Source organism: Mastacembelus armatus, chromosome 3 (genome assembly GCF_900324485.2).
Source record: "Mastacembelus armatus chromosome 3, fMasArm1.2, whole genome shotgun sequence".
NCBI lineage: Eukaryota > Metazoa > Chordata > Actinopteri > Synbranchiformes > Mastacembelidae > Mastacembelus > Mastacembelus armatus.
In genome coordinates this window covers 17,910,508-17,923,165 of record NC_046635.1, presented here as the reverse complement: position 1 = coordinate 17,923,165, position 12,658 = coordinate 17,910,508, and the positions used below count along the sequence as shown (strand labels likewise).

Genomic DNA, 12,658 nt, shown 5'->3' with positions numbered 1-12,658 from the left:
TTTTTTTAGTTTTAAATACGGAGTTTGAGATGGATTTGTACAACTATGCAAAAAAAAAAAAAAGGTCTCTAAATGACCTGAGAAACTAGTCATGCTGGGTCCAACAGCTTCAAATATAAATAATAAAGTCTGATGTCATTCATTCTCTTAAGTCACACCAAGATATGATTGCTAATCATTTAATTGAGACTGTCCATTTAATATCATAGTGTGTGCAAAATGCTACCATAATGGAAGTGAAGTGTTGGGTTAATTGATAAATCTTAGGTCCTCAGTAGGACAAAGTGTGATTGGGGGAATGTTTTACAACTGTGAAAATGAAGGGGCTCCAGAGTTTTACACACGCCATAAAATGGTTATAGAGAATTAGCGTTCTTCCTTTCTCACCACAGTAACCTGGACCTAATGTAGCAACCCTGGACAGATGGATGGACATGATAACATAGGAAATACATACACAGACACACATAAAATGTGGACATGGGCGTTCACACGTCTGCTACCTCTGTCTTGCTTTATTCCAACGTCTCTACTTGTAACCTATTATAGTTTGGGTATTAATTGCTAATAATTACTGTTCCCAGTAAAAAGATCATTCGTACTTCAGCTTTATGCATCATGGTGATATATTGCAGCTGAAGCCACTAAGAATGAACCAGTGTGGTTGTGTTTGCATGTAGATACACTATTTTCATCCCCATTGCCTGAAGCTTTGCACCCACAATACAATAACAAAGCCACACCTGGTCTCTGTGTTTGTGTGTTGTGGTGAGAGGAATGAGTGAGCACACACAATATTGAAAAGTCTGTATACAGTATATATTCACTGTTTGTGTGTGTGTGTTTGTGTGTGTGTGATTGTATATGAGCATGTGTTTAGGAAAGCAGGAATGCTTGTGCAAATGTGCGTTTGTGTATCAGTGCATGGTGGTTCTGATCAGATGCTAGCTTCTGAAAGTTGTGACGGGTGTCAGTCTAATGTGAGAGGAAGGAAAAGCCTGAAGCACAGACACAGACAGACGTGACCACTCACTGTGGTGTACTTGATTAGCATGTAGCCTCCTAATTAGCTATCCTCTATGGTTACAGGCACTACCGCTGGTGACATGGCTAAAAACACAATCACAAAATTAGCATGGACAGACAGGGCTTTCCCGTATCTGCATTCAAAAGAGTCATTGCTGGTGCATTTTGCTGGTGACGAAGCTAAGAAATGTTTAATTATTACACATTACAGTGCTGATTATAATAAACGTCTCTAGTTTTCATAACAAATATTTCAGACTAATGTGCATTCTGCCGAGAAGTGTGATTGCATTATCAGAACTATCCTTTTAGCTATTCACTGTAATTTAAATCAATATTGATATATTGAGCTCAACACATATTCAGCTTTCAACATGTCTGAGTCAGTCTACAATTAACATTAAATACATATTACTCTTGATCACAAACTTCAGTTAAGTCTATACCAAATAATAATGAAGGTTCCTCTTTCACACAGAATCTTCTCTCTTTATCACACCAAATTTCAGTTACATTTGAATTAATGTAAGTAACATGAAAAATATGTTAGATCTCAGAAAAAAAGCACCTGCTCTCACAGGGGACGTAGTATACCGTCCACCCTGGTCTTGAAGAGAGTTGTAAAGCAAGACCAAATAATTTATGTTGACCCTTGTAGGTTGACCTAAATGCAGTTTAGCATTTAGCATTGCTTTGTTTGTATGACAGGGTTATTAGACAAAAACAGTGAAGTCACAGCAATGCTAGTTGATGAAAGCTCTAAATTTTAGGCTGGTGCTAAAATGTGATCCTTCACAAGAGGAGATGAGAAATAACAGCTGTGAATGAATGAATAAAGGACAGAGTTCTAAAAGAGGGTCTGAGGTCTTCTTCTTTTCCTTTCGGCTGCTCGCTTCAGGGGTCGCCACAGAGAATAATCTGCCTCCATTTAACTCTATCCTCCGTATCCTCCTCAGCCACACCGACTATCCTCATGTCCTCCTTCACTACATCCAAGAACCTCCTCTTTGGCCTTCCTCTAGGCCTCCTTCCTAGCAGCTCTAACCTCAGCATCCTTTTACCAATGTATTCACTGTCCTTCCTCTGTCCAAACCATCTCAATCTGGCTTCCCTGGCTTTTTCTCCAAAACATCTAACATGAGCTGTCCCTGTGATGTACTCATTCCTGATCCTATCCATCCTTGTCACTCCCAGAGAGAACCTCAACATCTTCAGCTCTGCTACCTCCAGGTCTGAGGTCCATATATTAATATTCAGTAGGGAAGCTGGAAGTAAGGCCACACAGAAGTTGCTTAAAAGGTAACTGTAACATGGCTTGCTATTGCCACCCATTTCCTGGAGAGCTGGGCACTGACATGTATGTGATTATGAGTGAATGTGGATCAATTGCATCCTGACAGTCTGGACCACATTTGCACTAATAGACTTTCTTACTGTGACAGAAATGGCAAAGGTAACTGAAAAGGTCCAGGACTCATGAGCTATTTCAAGGGCTTGGTTTGGACTAGGGATGCTGTGTACATACTGCCAAGAGCTGTGGTGGTCAAGCCAGAGAGCTGTGGTCTGGAACTATGAAAAAATAGGTTATGTTAATAATGAGGCTTGAGGCAGTGCAGAGAGCTGAAGCAAGGCTATGAGGCATGATTACAAGCCAGGTTAGGTAATGTGGCAGAGGCTGGGTGAGATGGCTGTGGCTAGGATTTGAAAATAATTAGGATAACACAGCTAGATATTGTTGCTGGGGGGTGGGGGGGAGGGAAGGGAAGGGGGGGGGGGGGGGGGGCATGGCTGGGTATGGTATGAAGATGATGATTACCAGCATAGAACTGTCCACTCCATTGGCCCTCTGAGCTGTGACAAGAAGCTCTGCTGGCTGCTGCTGTAGCTAGGGGTTGATGCCAATGATAGGACTATTGCACTAATTACCACAGAGTGAGGGAAGAGGGAGTGTAAATAGAGGCAGAGGAAGTGACAGACAGAGAGAGGAGAGGGAGAAGCTCTGAGGTCCGATGACCTCTGAGTGACACCAGCATGACATGACTGGGCAGAGACCAGGCACCTAAATTGTCATAGTCCTTAGCATCCTACATGGCAGCAGCAGTGCACCAGCAGCAGTGTTATCAGAATTTAGCCAGCATGTATGTTTGTGAGTGTAAGTATATAAAGTTTCTTTTTGTGTTAGTGTGGTCTAGAAAGAACCTTCTTTAACTACAGTTTTGTGCTGCTTTGAATGTATCTACCAGTAGACACAACATACAGTATATCATCATGCTGTGCAGATATTAAAAATGTTTTGTCTGTATGTTGGGTGAGACTGCACAGTGGATTAAGGGTAAGCTAAACAAATACTTTTGGTAGCACAGGTGTATATTTTCAATTTCAGTGCATGCTCAAAGACAAAGACCCTACCTGACTTGCATGAACACTGTATTTACAAATAGAGGATACTGTAGATGCACCAAAGAAAACTCATCCTACCTCCTAACCCCTGTTGTCAGCAGCAGGAGACCCCATTTCCCCACCCACTCACTCCTCATACTTATTTATCTCCACTTCCTGGGGCCGTGTTAGTTCATTCCCCTGTCACTGCTCTCTCCTTCTTCCGTTGCTACCCTCTCGCTTGTTTCACTACTCGTTTCCGGGCAATTGGGTCTGGATTCTTGGGTGCGCGGGGGGGAGGAGTAAGAGGTTGGGGTGGAGCTGCTGGGAACTTCGTGTGTGTGTGTGTGTGTATGTGCGTGCTGGGAAGTGAGCTAATAAAGGACGGTGATCCGTGAAAGGCCTTGAGCAAAGACACAGTCAATTACCTAATGCCTGGACCAGGCCACAGGGCCCATGCACATATTCCCTCTCTAACATACTTGCACACACCCATGCATACACCTCATTTACGTATACATGGAGAGGGGGCAGTGGAGGACATAAGTGGGAATAGTGTGTATGTGTGTGGGTCGTTGTGCACATGTGGAAAGCAGTGATTTATTAAATTGCTGTCACTTTTGACAAATTTGTGCAACTCAAGTTGAAAGGGTTAGGCTGCACTGCTTCATTGTTTCCTTTTTTCGTTTCTGCTTTTCCTTCTAGACAGGAACCCAGACTGCCATCAGTGTACATGGGTTGACAACAGAGGTCTGAGCTCAGCTAACCTGTTTAGACTTGGGTTTAACATAGGTCTGACATTGAATCACATTGATGTGAAAAGGTGTAAGATGATATCTATAACATTTTCACTGTAAAATCATTTGCCATTACTGCAGACCTACTGTATGCAGTATGTAAGTTCCTTACCTTTCAGCTGTATTCCTCTTCTCAATCACACTTTTGACTCTTTATTTTAGGATTTAGATTGTTGCTATAACATAAGTGGACAAATAAAGCAAAATAATTCTGCCCACACAATCACACTGGAATGTCCTCCAAAAATATTACTACAACGCCTTTAAATGAAAAGAAACACAATACTTTTGTAAGGATGAATGCTATATATATATATATATATATATATGGTCTTGTTGAATTTAGTGAAACAATCATATCACAGCTAAGTCTATGATGAACAACAATGACAATATGTCACAGGAGTTCGATATAAAATAGGCAGCTGTGCCATATCTTCATTATTCTGAGCAACATAGGGCTTATGTGTGAAAATGGTTTAAATGTGGGGTTTCCACATTCAGCAGTTCTGCGTGTGGAGGCACTGCTATACATCTCTTCACAGCGTGAACATTTGGTGAGTGCATGACCTCTAATGATGACTTACTAAATGTGCATAGTGGGTAGAGTTATATCTGATAAAATTGGACAACACAGAATGTGCTTTTTGAACACTTCTGGGTGCATCATACATATTTTTGGCAAAATTCACCTTTAAATGTACATGCCATGGTAACATGCAGTTCCACTGAAACTTTGTATTCAGGGCACCCTGGATGGAGGCTGTCAGGAAAAGGTATAAAAGCAGTGCATGGTGCATTCACACATATAAAATATGTTTCAGTTTGTATGTTTGTAGGTATTTTGATACAGATACTAAGAGACAGTAGTGCCCTATATGTTAAAGAAATGAGCTTGTGAATGGTTGTGAAGGTCATTTGTTCCTCCCTAATTAACACCACTGTGATATCAATGAAAATCAACAAGGGGAACACTTTAAGCTCTATTTAACTTATTTGGCATATAAGAAACATTATGCAATTAAACCATAAAAATTAATAACAAATAAATCTGTGAAAAATTTATTTCACAGATTTATTTGTGTTCATTTTGAAGGAGGGGTCATGATAATTTTTGTCTTTTTTTGTTTTCAGAAAGCAAAACATTTAATTAATATCGTCACAGTCAGAGGCAGAGTGTAGTCTGCTATGTGAAGCTCTTGGCACCAGCTGGATGAGTAAAGGAGTTGTCGCTGTGACTCATATGGTGGCAGATACTCCTTTTCTTCTGGCTGGCAAATTACAGGAAGCAACATAAAAAATTTTAATGTCATAAAAGTTGAAATTTAGATGAGTTTTACTGGTATATTCCTGGAAGTGAATTTGTGATTTGGTAATATTGGGCTGTACAAATAACATTTCTCTTGACTTAATTAGGTTAAGCAGAAATATGAATATGCAAGTTCCTTTAAACAATTCTGTTTAGTCATTGGATTGCAATGGCACAAAAATTAAGGAGGTTGGAGTAGAAAAAAAACTGGGTGGTCTTTTATAGTGCAGGGAAATTATTGTATGAGACAGATCAAACAGCGGGTTAATAACAGTACTTCACACACACTGAGTAGATTAGCCTGTAAGTGGTAATGGGGTTATAGTGAAGTGTTTTAGTAAAGAGACGCACATATGTACACATGCACAATTCCTAATTAAAACTAATGCAATCCTTAAAAAAAATTAAAAACTCAGTCTGAAGCAGTCTTAAAATAATCTCCTGGCATACACCCATTCCCGTTCATAATGGGTATGTGTCCATTTGGTACTTAATGTTGCATCAATTTGCTTGTAGATGTGTTGAGTGCATACAATATGCATGTGACTATACAGTATGTATTACCATACTGTTCCCATTGTGCCTCTGTAGAATCCTACTAACTTGCATTGTCATTGTTGATTCTGGGCCTCCTCCAGGTGTTTGTAAGAGGTCTGCAGCCGCAACATCAGCTCAGGATAATTCACAAACTGCTGCCACACTTCCCCTGGCTCTCTGAACAGATCCTGGAATAACAACACCACACACAGACAAACACACAATCAAACAATGATCTCTGTATCTTTCTGTTTTAGGTCCTAGCCTCGGTCTTTCTCTGATCCCTCTCCTGCAGGCAATAATGGCTTATTGCTCAAACCAGAGGCCTATCCTCTTCATCTATCCTCCTGTGACATAGAGAACAAAACATATGCAGATAGGGAGAGTTAAACGAAGCAGGGCAAAGGAAAGATAGCAAGGGGGAAGAGGAGGGGAAAAGTATAAGAGGTGTTTATCAGCATCACGCCTAGTTGATTAGCTTCAGCAGATGCACAAAATGTTTAGCCTGTTTCCTCTCTAATGTTATTCACGAACTGATGCTCAAGTTTCATGAAGATATTTAGGACCAAACCGAACAAACAAGTCAGTTAAACTTTAGGGAGCTGTCTGTCATTTTATTCCTTGTACATCTCTTTGACATTGTGACACTGACATCTACCCTGGAGTGGTTTCTGATGTCTACTCAGTTATATCTATTTCAAAGTTGCAAAGACAAAGGAGCAGTATGTTTTTGTGCGGGTCCCTACCTAACCTCACATCCCCATGTTACAGTCTCTTAAGAGTCAATCATGCCTGCCACAGTACTATACTAAAGCCACTAAAAACATGAACCATATCGAATAGAATGGTTATTGTCTTAACAAGTAAATGTCAATGTGATGAGTAAAAAAACAATCATCTGTATTTATTTTAAGTCAGTAATAATTTTCAAGTATACCAAGGAAAGCTTAGGAAAGGAAAGCTGACTCTACATTTATAACTGTACCAGGATGCAAGTATTCCTATTCGACATACATTGGTTTTTATTCTTTCTAGTCTTTGAAGGAATTTCATAATCCATTAGTAGCTTCACTTTGAAAAGTCACCAATCCTACATGTAGAGTTCAGTTACAAATACCAAACAAAGTGCATTCTGTAAACATGCAATACTGCAAAACTTGTAAATGTGAAGGCAGATGAAAAAAATTTGTGCAGTGCAGATTAACTTTAATGTTGTTGCTTTGTTTAGGGTGACCTTCAGTTGTTTGGTGTTAAAAAAAGGAGAGACGACGAGTGGGGAGAGACAGAGGGAGTGATGAGGACCCCGTCCTTGCTCCTATCACCACGGGATCGGTGGCCTGGCCTGACCACATGCAGCCAGCACCTCAACCTTATCTATCACCACTTGATAGTTGTCACACTAACAAACTAAGAAACACCGACAGAAGACAGACATGTATTTAATGTGTTAATTTTTTCTTCCCTTGTCAGCACAGAGACCTTCCTGATACTACACTGCAAATGAACCAGCAGTGTGTGTGTGTGTCTAAAGTACAGCTAATAAAATGAGACCAATCCAAGGCTCATTTCTGCATACTTACACTATGTTTTATATTATTAGAAGCTAAAATTAAGAAAAACACTTTGCAATAAAGAACTACACATCATAAATAACACAAATGGTGAAATTGTTTCTCATCTAATGATCAATATACACACATAGGCATACACGCTATTACACATAGACATCCATAAAACAGATGCACAGTCACAGTACCAGAGGTCACAGTACCAGAAGGTCTGCACAGACTTTCATGCTATTTTCTACATTGAAGAGTAATACTTAAGACATGAAAATGAAGAAATCACAATGGTATTATGAAGTAGACAAAAAATGTTGATATCCCCTCCTTCATGATTCATGTGGGAAACACATGCCTAGATGTCATACTGTCTCACAAAGAAAGGGCAATTGGAACCAAATATCTTAAATTTGGGTCACTTGCTAAAGTCCTCTCCTTGTGTTTCTCATCTTCTTTTTGGTGCCCATCCATAGTGGTTTCTTTGCAGTAATTCTACCATGAAGGCCTAATTGACACAGTCTCCTCTGAATAGTTGACGTTGAACTGTGCCACCACTTAAACTCTGTGGGCTCTAATCTAAAGTGGTGTGAATTGGTGATTTTGAAGGCTGGAAATCTTTAATGAATTTCTCCTCTGCAGCAGAGTGAGCGCTTTCTTTTCTTCCTAATGAGAGCCAGGTTCATCACAGCATTTGATGGGTTTTGCACCTGCATGTGAAGAAACTTTCAAGGTACTTGAAATTTTCCAGATTGACTGTCCTTCATGTCTAAAAGTAATGATGGAGTGTTTCTCTTTACTTGGTTGAATGGTTCTTGCTATGATATGGATTATTCCAGTGATTGAAAAAGGCTGCTATATTCAAACGCTAACATTGCACAACTGACGCTCTCAAATGCTTTAAGACAACAAATGCCACCAATTAACTTTTGAAAAGGCAAACCTGTTAACTGGAACTCATGAAGCTGATTAAAACACTGCAGTGTGCAAAACTGTCATCAAGGCAGTGGCTACTCTGAAGAATCTAAAATTTGAAACATTTTATTTTTACCACATAATTCCGTATTTATTATATCATATTTCTGATGTCTTCTTCATTACTCTGCAATGTACAAAACAATAGAAACATCTAAGAAATACTGAATGAGAATGCCTGTCCAGATTTATGAGCAGTACTTCAGTTAAAAATAAAAGAACTCTTCAATCAGCTCTAGTTAAAATTTGCATTGTTGCAAGTCCTGTTGTTAAATACATTGGATCTGATTGAATAGATCATTTATGGCCAACATTTTCACTGGTCACTGTGGTATTAGTAATGTCAACAATGGCTCAGTTCTTCTCAAAAGCCCCAGGAAGCCCTGACAGTACTATGACAGTGATCCAACATGTTCAATACTGGGACTCAGAACTTTCAGAATCAGAGTTGATTATCATATTAGAGTTCTACATTTGGTGATAAGGAGGATAAAAATATGTCAATTCTACGTTAAAATGACTGTATTTTCCGGACTATAAGTCACACTTTTTTTTACTCCTCTGGTACAGTAATTTTGCTGAATAGTCATTAGTGTTAGATGGCACTCTTGGCAATCTTGACTCAGTTGAAAACAATATCGTTGCTGCCGAAGAAGTAAAAACATTTATGTTCATGTTAAACTACAACTCCTAGTGTAACACGTGAAAATACCACCCAAAAGAAAGAGCTAAACTGCAGACTTCAAAGTGCAGGTAATAAAGTATGCAGCTGAAACACAGTTTGGAGTGAGTGTCAGCATTCAGGCAACCCAAGAGATGAGATGGACACACTGCTTCATCTTCTTCCCACCCTGATCTTGGCACAGTTTTTTAATGTTACTTGACATGGATGAATGAATTTGGTAATGCACTTCTGTTTGCTGTTATGCTTAGCCTATGTTCTTCTTAGACTATCCATCCATCCATTATCTATACCCGCTTATTCCTTAACCAGGGTCACAGGGATCTGCTGGATCCCATCTCTTTGGGTGAAAGGCAGAGGTACACCCTGGACAGGTCACCAGTCCATCGCAGGGCCACATATAGACACACAAAGACAAACAACCACACACACTCACACTCACTACCACTCAACCTAACATGCATGTTTTTGGACTGGGAAGAAACCGGAGTACCCAGAGTAAACCCATGCAAGCACAGGGAGAATATGCAGACTCCACACAGCAAGGCAGGGTTGCGGACCCAGGACCTTCTTGCTGTGAGGCAATGGTGCTAACCACTCATCCACCATGCTGCCTCTTCATAGGCTAATTTAAACTATAATTAATATAATTAGTAATGCGACTTATACGCCGAAGCAACTTAGATACATTTTTTTTTCTGTTCAACAAGGCTGTTTTTGAGAAAGGTGACTTATACTCCGACTTACAGTCCGGAAAATACAGTAATTCTTAAATGCCAGTTTATGGTCTGCTACAACACAGATCATAATTATCAATAGTTGGAGTACCCCAATGAAATCATGAGGAACACAAATGAACTGCACTTATTGAGAAACTGTGATTCACAAACACTTGACCGTCCTGCACAGCCAGACATGCACAGTAGTACTGACTGCAGTACAGACACTCAACAACTCTGTGTTATAGCCCCCAAAAGAACAGTGTACCATGTTTTAATGGTATTATTATTCTCTAAAAGGAGTTTTATAGGATCCCTATTTTCATAAAGAACTATCATCTATGGGATAAGCATATTCCTGTCTAATATTCCTTCCCATTAGAGTGTATGTTTCTGTATTTTCTCTTTAAATAGTTCCCACCTGCCTGCACCTCTTGTCTGTCATGACCCAAACTTTGACCACCTCACCTGCTGTTTCTTGTTGACGATAGGGGGCAGCATGGGCTTGCAGGAGAAGCAGGTTCTGGTAGTTTTGATCCATGGGGATCCAAGATTCCCAGGGAAACTAGGTGCTGCTGAGTCAGGCATACCCACGTGACAATCCCTGTATCTGGGGACTAGTCTGGTGGGGGCCTCGTACTTGACCTGCCTAAGCAGTAGCTCCATCTCATGGGGAGCTGGCCTGAATGGAGAGTTGAAGACCCCTGGACACTAAATAAAGAAAGAGGGAAATAGAGAAAGAGGGCCGAAGTGAAAAAAGGCAGAAAGATTTCTTAATTGCATATTTGTATTTCTAAGTGGCTATGACAACAGTAATCTTTCTCAGTGCTCCTAGTTACATGGTATTGTTATTCAAAATGTTCATACCAAGGACAATGCAGTTACATGGCATGGATTTTGAGGCACCAAGATGTCCTCCTGGGTATATTTCTCCTCAAACATTATAATGTATCCATTTGGAGTTTGGGAAATCCAAACAGTAATTTTGTTTATCAGGAGGACTATCAAATTATAGAACGTCAACCTTCTGGGACAGCTTAAAATAAAATTAACAACTGCTAGTCATTTAAAGTGTTATAGACATTTAAACTATTCTCTGTTATTGCCCTTCATGCAGTGCACATTAACCTAAACTAAAATTCAACATTCTGCCTTCCTCTTGTTGTTAATCTTCACAAATGATGATGCATAAGCAAAGGTGATTTACCAACCAGAAGCTTTTGTCAGATTAAATATTTTGGCTGGAGCAGTTCATTGTGTGTATTCTCATGCAGACAGATAGAACAAGAAATACTGCAGGCATAGCCTGACTGCATCAGTCTCAAATGAAAGATCAGATAAAACATTTGAATCTAGTTGTTCAAAAGTACAAATACACACATGTGAAATTTTGCACCCACTGTAGTAGTGTAGAGATTTGACACAGACAGTCTCAGTAATAATTATTCAAATCACAAAGATCCTTTCGCCTGTGTGTTAATTACCAGAACAAAGCGGTGAGTTAGAGGAGTCTATATATCTACTCTATATGCTAATAACACTGCTTGCTATTTAGACCACTCTGATAGGCTGTGATAGCCATTTGGATTAGTAGTGAAATGTTTTGACCTAAAAACTAGAAGTCCAGTTGCTATGACTCAGCCTCCACATAACTTCACCTGGACAGTTGAGGATCTTCACAGACATGTTTCAGAATGTGTAAGAAGTAATTACTTCAACTGCACTGAACTTGATTTTTTTAGCCATCAGCTATAGACACTCGTTAACAACAGCAGATTTCTTACACATGGGTCCTTAGCTTAAAAAAAGATGGCAGTAGAGCTAAAGCTATTCTCAATGGGTCAAAATGGATGGACCACATCTTAAAGCAGTGTTCATTAGTGTAGTCAGCAGAGGCATACATGCAGATTTCTAACATAAAAAAATAAATATGTTGTAAGTGTATGTTGAGTTATTTTACAATACGGTTTTCCACAGCTATGGGCAAAATGTATAAGGTACATTTTAAGTAATGAAGTCATCATACACCAGCAAGAACTGAATTATGCAGCGGCATTATTGCTGTGTGCATCCATCCATCCATCCATTATCTATACCCGCTTATTCCTGTTTTAGGGTTACAGGGATCTGGTGGAGTCTATCCCAGCTCTCTTTTAGTGAAAGGCAGGGGTACACCCCAGACAGGTCACCACTCCTATGGGCAATTTAGGATAACCAATAAACCTGTCATACATGTTTTTGGACTGTTCCAGGAAACCGGAATACCTGGAGAAAACCCACACAAGCATGGGGGAGAACATGTAAACTCCACACAGAAAGGTCCCTGCCAGGAACCTTCTTGCTGTAAGGCAACAGTGCTAACCACCAATCCACTGTGCTGGCCTACTGTGTGCATATGTGTTCAAATATGACCAATACATTCTAACCTTTTAAACTATTACAATAAATAACAGACAATAGTTATTAATAATGAATAGTAAATGGTATAACTATATAATCATTAAATAATAATAAATTTACTGAATTCATCTTGTAAAAAGCAGTATGCCCCGCCAGGGTAGCAGTTGCCCCTTTGTATTCACACTGTTCTTTAAGAACACTTAAAAAAATAAAAGGTCTGGACCCTTTAAAAATTTCACAGCAACAAAATGGCAAACAAATACATTTCAATTAAC

General features: G+C 39.6%; 1 protein-coding gene across 6 annotated transcripts in view; it reads right to left on the bottom strand.

Annotated features, from left to right (window-relative positions):
* The window catches only part of spata17 (spermatogenesis associated 17), a 90,509-nt gene that overhangs the window by 62,633 nt on the left and 15,218 nt on the right, over positions 1–12,658 (bottom strand). For 4 of the 6 annotated variants that reach the window (XM_026294017.1, XM_026294021.1, XM_026294020.1 and 1 more), the window contains 2 exons: positions 10,452–10,694; positions 4,810–6,236 (listed from right to left, as the gene is read on the bottom strand). In XM_026294017.1, the coding sequence (XP_026149802.1) occupies positions 6,123–6,236; positions 10,452–10,694 (357 nt within the window). In that variant the 3' untranslated portion in view covers positions 4,810–6,122. Of the gene's footprint in view, positions 1–4,809; positions 6,237–10,451; positions 10,695–12,658 lie in introns of those variants that run through there. The other 2 variants (XM_026294018.1, XM_026294019.1) reach the window with 2 other exon arrangements.